This window comes from Hipposideros armiger, unplaced genomic scaffold (assembly GCF_001890085.2).
Source record: "Hipposideros armiger isolate ML-2016 unplaced genomic scaffold, ASM189008v1 scaffold_91, whole genome shotgun sequence".
In the NCBI taxonomy this organism is placed as follows: Eukaryota; Metazoa; Chordata; class Mammalia; order Chiroptera; family Hipposideridae; genus Hipposideros; species Hipposideros armiger.
The window spans coordinates 924237-933350 of NW_017731441.1; the positions used below are offsets into that span (position 1 = coordinate 924237).

The 9114-nt window shown below is 37.8% G+C and overlaps 1 protein-coding gene across 1 annotated transcript in view; it reads right to left on the bottom strand.

Annotated features, from left to right (window-relative positions):
- The window catches only part of COL4A1 (collagen type IV alpha 1 chain), a 156618-nt gene that overhangs the window by 47296 nt on the left and 100208 nt on the right, over positions 1–9114 (bottom strand). The window contains exons 12-14 of the mRNA XM_019644753.1: positions 6891–7053; positions 6496–6531; positions 5843–6007 (exon numbers count right to left, since the gene is read on the bottom strand). Of these exons, the coding sequence (XP_019500298.1) occupies positions 5843–6007; positions 6496–6531; positions 6891–7053 (364 nt within the window). The remainder of the gene's footprint in view (positions 1–5842; positions 6008–6495; positions 6532–6890; positions 7054–9114) is intronic.

Genomic DNA, 9114 nt, shown 5'->3' on the forward strand with positions numbered 1-9114 from the left:
ATAATTTGATTCAATAATCCTAGTCCTGGAAATGCTGGTCACAAGAGAGTATAGCCACACACACACACACACACACACACACACACACACACACACACACACAATGATATGTACAAACCATTCATCACCACAGAGCAAAATGGCAGCAAACAAGAAAACGTTAACATTTTCATTGTTTCAAAAAGATTTGGGGCCAAATCGTTAAAACAATTATAGCACAACAGTCTGACAGAGTGCTGAAAATGATTATTCAAAGATAACTCGAAAACATGAAGAATGTTCTTTTTGTAAAAAAATGTTACATTAATCGTAAATATGTAAAAACATGAATATGGACAAGGAATAAAATGTTATTTGCAAAAATAAAAATTGCTCACAAGGATTTTCCAATTATGGATGATCTGTTCTCTTATTAACATTTTCCTTAATGGACCATTTAAAATAAAAACTTTTCAGAATGTGTTGATAATATTCTTATCCACATGTGAATCTTTTCATTTTAGTGGTCAATGATATGCAGAAGTTATCAAAATATAATAAAAGGTAAGTACCAAACTCTACAACATACAAATTATAAAATTATTACTTCAAATTATATGCAGCCCCTTTACATAAAAATATAATTTTAGGAATGCATGAAGCATATGTAACTTTTTGGCACCATCTCCTTTCCTTTCTTCATGTCAGTCACTCTCCCAGACCAGCAAATATTACTCTTACTCACAATTCCAGGTGGGCCTGGGAGACCTATTTCACCTTTGTCTCCCTACAAAAGAAAAAAATAACTTCAGCATTTTTTAACTATGTTGTATGTTTTAACTATAAAGAGTGTCTTGCAGAAAACTGAGTTCAACTTTATTTTTTTCTGGAACAAGAGAGATTGTACCCACTATACACTAAAATTATTTCCCTCTTAGTATCTCTCATTGGGATTAGCTTAAAGTGCTCTGTAACTGTTATAACAAAAGTAAATATATTTCATTTTGCTTTATGTAAGTGTGATATATGGAAATAAAGGTTACTACAAAATATAAATGGGAGGCTAACTATTCACCTCACAAACGAGTTCATAATTTTTATTCTGTTGATTGGCTGCTGCCTCAGAGAACTTTAATAGAATTATTTGTAAACTGAATTAGTACACAGTAGTTTTCAATAAGATGCAAATAAATGAAATAAAATGATATGGAAGCTTATGATTTCTAAATCTAGTTTCTTAAAAAAATCATTTTATTTGAGGTTTTTAGGTGTAAGATTGTCTGTCTCTGCCTTGAAAGTCATAATAAAAGGATATTTACTTTTTTTCCCTTTCCCCTTAAAATCCAGCATTATTCAAGAACATTGGGTGTTCTTGATAAATTTTGAGGCTTAATTTAATCCATATTGGATGAAAAACTCAAAGAAATTAATCCTTTTGTATCTAATGTTCTTATAGACTCATCATAATAATACTTTCAAAAGTCCTAAGATATGCATATTTTCCCACAAAGGTACATTTTTTTCCTTTTAAATTAATGCATTAAACTTAAGCATGAAACCAGCATTCAATGTTTTAGCTTTTCTTACTTAAACATGAGAAGAGATTTCTCCCTTTGTACCTGGATTTGATAAACAAACCTTGAGGCCCTCTCTTTAGCTTTCCACTCACTGCTAGGAACAAATATTTCAAAATTATAGTTGATCCTTGAACTACGCAGGAGTTAGGGGTACCAACCCCCAGGACAGTCAAAAATCCATGTACAACTTTTGAATCCCCCAAAAGTTTACTTATGGCCAGATGCCTTACTAATAATATAAACATTTGATTAACACATATTTTGTATGTTATGTGTATTATGTGTATACATATGACATTTATGTATATATGTCATATGTATTATATACTGTATTCTTATATATATGTTATATGTACTATATATTGTAGTCTTACAATAAAATAAGCTAGAGAAAAATGTTATTAAGAAAATCATAAGGAAGAGAAAATACTTTTACAGTCTGTACGTATTTATTGAAAAAAATCCACGTTTGTGGACCTGCACATTTCCAACCTGTGTTGTTCAAGGGTCAACTGTATTTCTTATTTTAGTAGAAATTTACATTACCTAGTGTCTCATGATTAAAAGAAAACAATAAAACAATAATGAGTTTTTTTCTGCCTATCAGATTGACAAATATTTTCCAAGGTTTGATAACAAGCAGTTGCCAAATGAAAGGGACCCGAGATGATAGAAGTGCTTTTCTGCGAGTAATTTGGGGGCATATAGCAAAAGCTTCCCAAAAGAGGTCTAAATGATTTTTATCAAAATATAGCTAGCATACAATACTATATTAGTTTCAGGGGTACACCATGGCTATTCAACGTGTATACACGTAAGGAAGTGATCATCATGAGAAGTCCAGCAATCACCTGACACCATACCACACTATCATCGGGAATATTGACTATATTCCCCATGCTGTACATTACATCCCCATGACTTATTTGTTTTATGCCTGGAAATTTGGACCTCTTATTCCCCTTCACCTTTTCCCCCTTTTAAAAAATTTTTCAATTACAGTTGACATTCAACATTATTTTATATTAATTTCAGGTGCACAGCATAGTGGTTAGACATTTGTATAATTTAAGAAGTGATCTCCCGACTAGTCTAGTACCCACCTGGCACTATCCATGGTTATTGCCATATTACCAAAATTACACTTTTAGGAATTTATGACAGGGAAATGATCAGACAAGTGAACAAAAATATTTGTAATCATAAAAATGTGGAAGTGATCTAAATACCAGTCAGTAAAAGGCATGGACATTAACTGTACTAATATGTAACTACATTTCTGGACGTTGAAATATATCCACATTATATCATTAAGTAAAAAAGCAGGATGTATCATGTAGTACCATATTTTTAAAGGCATATGTACATGTGTGCACATAGTACAGTTGCTAATTCTAACCATTTCTGAGTGGGTAATCAAAAAATTAGATAAGCTTTCTTTCTTCATGATATCTTTCTGCATTTTCTGTTGTTTTATAATCATAAAAAATTAATCTACTACCAAAAAAAAACTTGAACGAATAAAACATATTTTTAAAATTCATGCACACAAAACCACTAAGCTAACTTGTGTATTTTATTCATATGGAACATAAATAATTTTAATTCTTTATGAGTCCATAGTCCTTTATTTTAGAGAACATTTCTAAGTGAACTACAAAATGATGGTAAAAACTCAAAATGGTGCCACCATTTACCTTAAAACCTTCTCGGCCTGGGGATCCTGGGTACCCTGGGTCACCGGATAACCCCTAAAATGAAATAGAGGCAACAACAATCATAAGCTAATGACGGTAACAATTAGCTTTTTAAAATTACAGAGAAATACTTACTGGAAACCCTCTTTCTCCTTTTTCACCATCTTTTCCAGGTTTTCCCTGTACAGTAAGGATTTAGACATTAGTATTTAATTAGAATTAATAGTAAATATGCTATAACACCAAGGCTCTCATTCAAATACAAGTTAATATATCATCTCTCATAGGAAACCTCCGTGTAAATTGATGATATTACAATAACAAGGAATAGGCTATACATTGAATAACTATGAAAAAGTTACAATAGAAGAGGCCTTTTCAATTTTTAAACAATGGAGGCTAATGGGCTCCAAATCTTCTAAGCTATCCATTACATTTGGCAGCATAGCTAACACCAGATAAGGTTCCTTATTGGCATGTGAGTATTTGATAGCTGATGTGCAGAAGATTTATTTGAACGGAAGTTTCTGGCATCATTTCAGGTTAGAAACCAGAAATGCGCAGACTACTGGAAGCTGGGTGGGTCTCCTGTCACCAGCGTTCAGGGGGTGAGAAGCATCTGAGCATCTCGGCTCAAGGTTGTGCAGCCTGGGACCTGGGCAGAGCTCTGAGCTGGCCTGGGAAGGCAGTGGCAAAAGGCACGGAGGGCTCTGAAGAAGTGGACAGGTGGCGGTTAATGAGAAGCCAGCAGGAGCACAGCTCTTCAAAGAGCACCCCTCCCAACCCCAGGCTGTCTTGAGGAGCGACATCTGAATAACAAAGGGTCTCAACCTTGTGGGAGGTTTTTCAAACGGTGACAGCTCTCCTCATTTCTATTCCCACAGGCTTCAGAAAAGCCCTTTAGGAGAGGAAAGGGAGGAACCAGAAACCCCTACCAGCGCCTCCCATGCTTCTGTTTCCCTGAAACTGTGATTCTAGGAATGAAAGGAAAATGATTTTACAATAAGGAATAAAAGAACTTTTGAGAGAACTTACTCGGGGCCCTGGTTTTCCAGGCTCGCCTTTCTCTCCAAACCCTGGCATTCCCTTTGAAAAAACAAAAAAAAAGAGTTACAGTCATTCATATACTTAAGTAAAATATTAAATTAAGTCAATATTACATTTAAGGTGAAATAAGCTTGTAGCTTAAATCCAATACGTGATGGTCTTTCACACAAAATAAAAATGATAAGCAAGAATTTAGTACCAACCTGAAATCCAGGTTCACCTTTTTGACCCTAGAAGAATTTTAAAGAGAAAGAAAGAGATATCAGTACTCTCTAACAGCTACATCATTCTTTTTTATATGCTATATTGAACATGTAAAAGGGGGGGGGGGGATGGAATCTTTTCCTGATATATTAACAAAGAAATTCACACTGGTCTCCAGCATTCACGTCCTCGCATTGACTAGATTGTAGATTTAAGAAAAGCAGCTAATTATGCCTGATCTATGGTAACTGTATACCTAACTCCTACACTCGATTTGTCTCTCCGCTGCTGACTCAGCCCATTTCACCTTGGGTACATTTGAGAACTCAGGTGAGTCAGCCTCAACTCAGTCTTGCTCCGAACCAGTACTAGCTGCCTCTGCTCTCAGATGCTCATATTTTGTATGATGGATAGTCTATAAATCTGTTTTCCAGGTCAAGGGTACATGTGGCTGGGGAAACTGAATTTTGACCGGGTTTCTCTTTATACTCACGAATTTGTCTGAAATTATTATAGAAAGGCAGTATTCAGTGGACAAAGTCCTCTCATACCTTCTCTCCTTTAGTGGCAAAGTCTCCTTTTTGCATAACTTGAGCTTGTCCTGGCACTCCTGGAGGTCCGCTGACCCCCTGATCGCCCTATTGATGCAGAAATTGGGAACGATTTAGACATAAAAATAATTATACAAAGAAGAAAAACGCAGGAAGGGGGAGCCAAAAATAAAGCATCTTTTTAAAAGGTGTTATTATACTTTCTAATCTATCCTTGNTTCTTACATTTTGCTTGGTATTACTTTGGGATCATAGGACCCCCTTAACTGAATTAAGAGTTTGATGTTCTGTGCTGAGCTTTGAGGAAGGGCTGTCAATGGGAAAAATCCACGCAAAGTACCTTTCAAATTTGAAGTCCTTCATTACGTTACCACATAGACTGTGCAGTCAGTACCCATAAAGTCCCCTCTTCGTGCATGTGTGTGTTTCAGTGTTAGTTTATGTCTCTAGACAAACTAGAATACGTTCTATTTTCAGTACAAACCATACAACTCAACTGGTTGGCTTTTTAGCTTTAGATGCCAGGAGACTCAGAACTGACTAACATGTTTCTTATTTCTTTAAACCAGTTTCATGATTTTATTTTTACTATAAAATTCTTTTCTGTAGCATGACTTATTTTGCAAAAATACCTAGGTGGGATGTAAATAATTCACAAATCACTGGACACACCAGCCTTCTGTGCTGCATGTGAACTCAGGAGCACCGTTAGCAACAGGGTCTAGCTCTGCCCTGGCATCCTGTTCTCAATGGGACACCACATAAAATGATCCTAGATGGAACCTACTCGTGTGGCCTGGCTGTCCAGGGGGTCCGGGGGGCCCAGGAGGGCCCTGGAGTCCATCTCTTCCGCTTGGTCCTGGCAAAGACTGCCCTGGAAATCCTTGGTCACCTTTTTCTCCTCTTTCACCAGGGTAGCCAGGAGCACCAGCCTGCCCTGGTATCGGGATGCCTAAAACCAGAACAAAATAGCATGTATGTAATCACAGTACAAGTTTAACATCAACAGCACAAACTAATTTTCTTAACCCTGTTCAAGGTAAAATGACTAGTCACCGTCACTGAAAGGGGAACTACTTAGACAAGTGAAAAAACACTAAATGGGCAGGCTCCTTACCATGGAAATGCTGACAGTCAAATGCTTCCTACACATTAACTTCAAGGAAATGATCAGAGCCAGGGAGAGGAGATGTGACTTGATGAGAGATATAAAAAGTCCCACCCTTTAAATTCAAGTTCATGACTACATGCTAACCTGTACCTTACAAAATAAACACTTTTCCGATGAACATATCTTGATTTCGTAAGTAGAAGAATAATATTCAACAACAGTGCCAGCCATTTTACGCAAATAACTAATGCACACGATAAATATGTTCAAAATATAAACCGCAGAGAAGTTTTAAAAACATTCTTTAAAAATCAGTTAAGGATGCTCACCTGGAGAGCCCTGCAGGCCTGGTGGCCCTGGGAAACCTAGAGAAAAGAAAATTGGACAAACTGAGACCAGTTCACCTGTGATTTCTGGTTTATAGCTCTGTGCTCATGAATGCCCATGGTCAAGGGGAACAAGGAGTACTGAACTTGTGGAAATCAGTGCCCCTGAAGCTACAGAGAAGCCAGGGAAGGATCCCTGCATAGCCAATTGGACAATGAAACATAAGCTTGAATGAGACTCTGTCACCACGCAGTCCTGCAGATGTTTTCACAATGCGAATGAGTACAGGTCAAAAATGGAAGACAGAGAAAGAAAGGATGAGAGAAAGACAGAGGGAGGGAAAGAAGGAGGAGAGAAGATGGAGCGAAGGAGGGAAAGAAAAAGGAAAGGAACTTACCTTTGGGGCCTGGCTCTCCTCTCAACCCTGGAGGCCCTGGGTACCCCTTCTCGCCTTTCTCTCCCAAGGGTCCTGTGCCGATCACCTGCATTACAGAACATGAGATCATCACATGACGTGGGAGTGGCTGGTCCTGTATATTACAGCAGTACGGGTGAAGAAACTAACACATTTTTCTTTATTTCAAGACGTGAAAGTAAAGAAGTAGTGATGAAGGAAGAGGAAGCAGCGGGGAGAAGGAGGGGAGTAAAAACATGTAAAACGAATATTATATAAAACCCTCCTTGAAGAGGACTTTGCCAGGCAGCCCTGCTTCCTTTTGTAAGAATTTGCCTGGCAGGTGTTTTACCATTGAGGTAAAGTTAGAAAAATATTAATTCTGAGGTTTAGGTTTGAAATTTCTAAATGTCCATACAAACCATAAGACAAATATTCTACTTTAAAGAGTAGCATCAGCGAACACCCTTAAATTTCCTCAAGCAATATGTAACAAACGAAACATTCAGATTTTTTTTACTGGAAGAGGTCTTCTGCTTTCTTTTTTTTTTTTAAATGGTCCAAAGTAGGAACTTCCTTAAGGCCCTGGGGTTATAGGGCAAAAAGAATGCACTGTTGGCCTCATCAAAAAGGAGTGAACTAACCCAATTCTAAATTACTGAAATTCAAGAAAAATGACCAAGTCAAATATTTATTGCATTTTACCCTTAAAAATATAATTCCTTTTTGCAATTAAATAACTGATGTTATTAAAATCGCCTGATGATATTAGGTAAAAACAGATTACTTGAATGCTGCTGCTGGATCACAAATATGGAAAATAGAATCATAGGTATATATGAAAGTATTAAAAGCATTAAGAAAGTTCAATAATTTGATTCAATAATCCTAGTCCTGGAAATGTAAGCCTAAGGAAAAATTATTCANTGACCACTGCTGTGTACACCTGAAGTTGAAGCTGAATAATAATGAATGTCAACTACAATTATATATATATATATATATATATATATATATATACACATATATATATATTCACAGGATGTGGAGTAGAGCATAAGGAGTAGAGTCAGTGGAACTGTAACAGCTATATACGATGTCAGAGGGGTAGTAGATTAGGGGAGGGGCTTATCACTTTATGAGTGGTGTAAATATCTAATTCATACATTGTTTTGTACATCTGAAACTAATAATTTTTTTTTAAATGTGTAAGAATGGAAGTCCAGGAAGAAAGCATTCTTGCTTTGTTGGTCGGCTGGTTGTTTCTGTTTTCCTAGGAGCTTCTCTCAGTAAAACATAGTTAGTAAGACGGCCTGAGGGGGTGATAGCTCTGTCGCTGGGTCCATTGGTTCCTGCTGGCTCCTTTCCTACCTAGCTTATTGATTCACCCCCCTCTCCCCACCATCTTAAACAAAGTGGAGTCCATGTTTATGCTTCAAAAAGCAGCCCCAGAGCCAGCCGAGTGGCTCAGTGGGTTAAGAGTTAGCTTAAGAGCACGAGCTCTGAGCAACAGGGCCGCCGGTTTGACTCCCACATGGGCCAGTGACACTGCACCTGAGCTGCTGCTGAGATGCCAACAGGTGGCAGGGTGGCTGAGCTGGTGAGAGTACGTGCTCCCAACTACAAGACTGCCTGTTCAATGGTGGGCTACGCCTGCCTGCAACTAAGACTGAACTCAGCACCTTGAGCTGAGCTGCCCTCTGGATGGCTCAGTGGATAGAGCGTGCACTCTTAACAACAAGGTTGCTGGTTTGACTCCCGCATGGGATGGTGCTACGCCCACTCACAATTAAGATTGTAACACAGCACCTTGAGCTTAGAGGCCACAGGCTGCCGACGGGTGGCCAGATGGTGGCTGACGCCCTCCACAACTAAGATTGAAGAACAACAACTTAGCTGGTGCCCCTCCCCACTTCTTTGATTTAAAAATAAAAAAGCAGCCCCAAAATTTCTTCACTGTAGAAAACTGGCATTCCCAGCCCTGCAAGCTGAGGGTATATGAACTCCCTGATTCTGGAAACGTAGCCTCGTGAATACTGACAGACATAAAATTATTATTTTTCATTTCCAGAATATACCTCCGGCTGGCCTCATCTCAACCAGAATCCCTTCATATCCCTAGTAAAAAAAAAAGCAACTTTATGTCCTTATTAAACCCAATGTAAATCAATTTTATGTCTAAAGCAAGAATATAATGATTATGTCTGGGTAGTTCTAAAATGCTAGT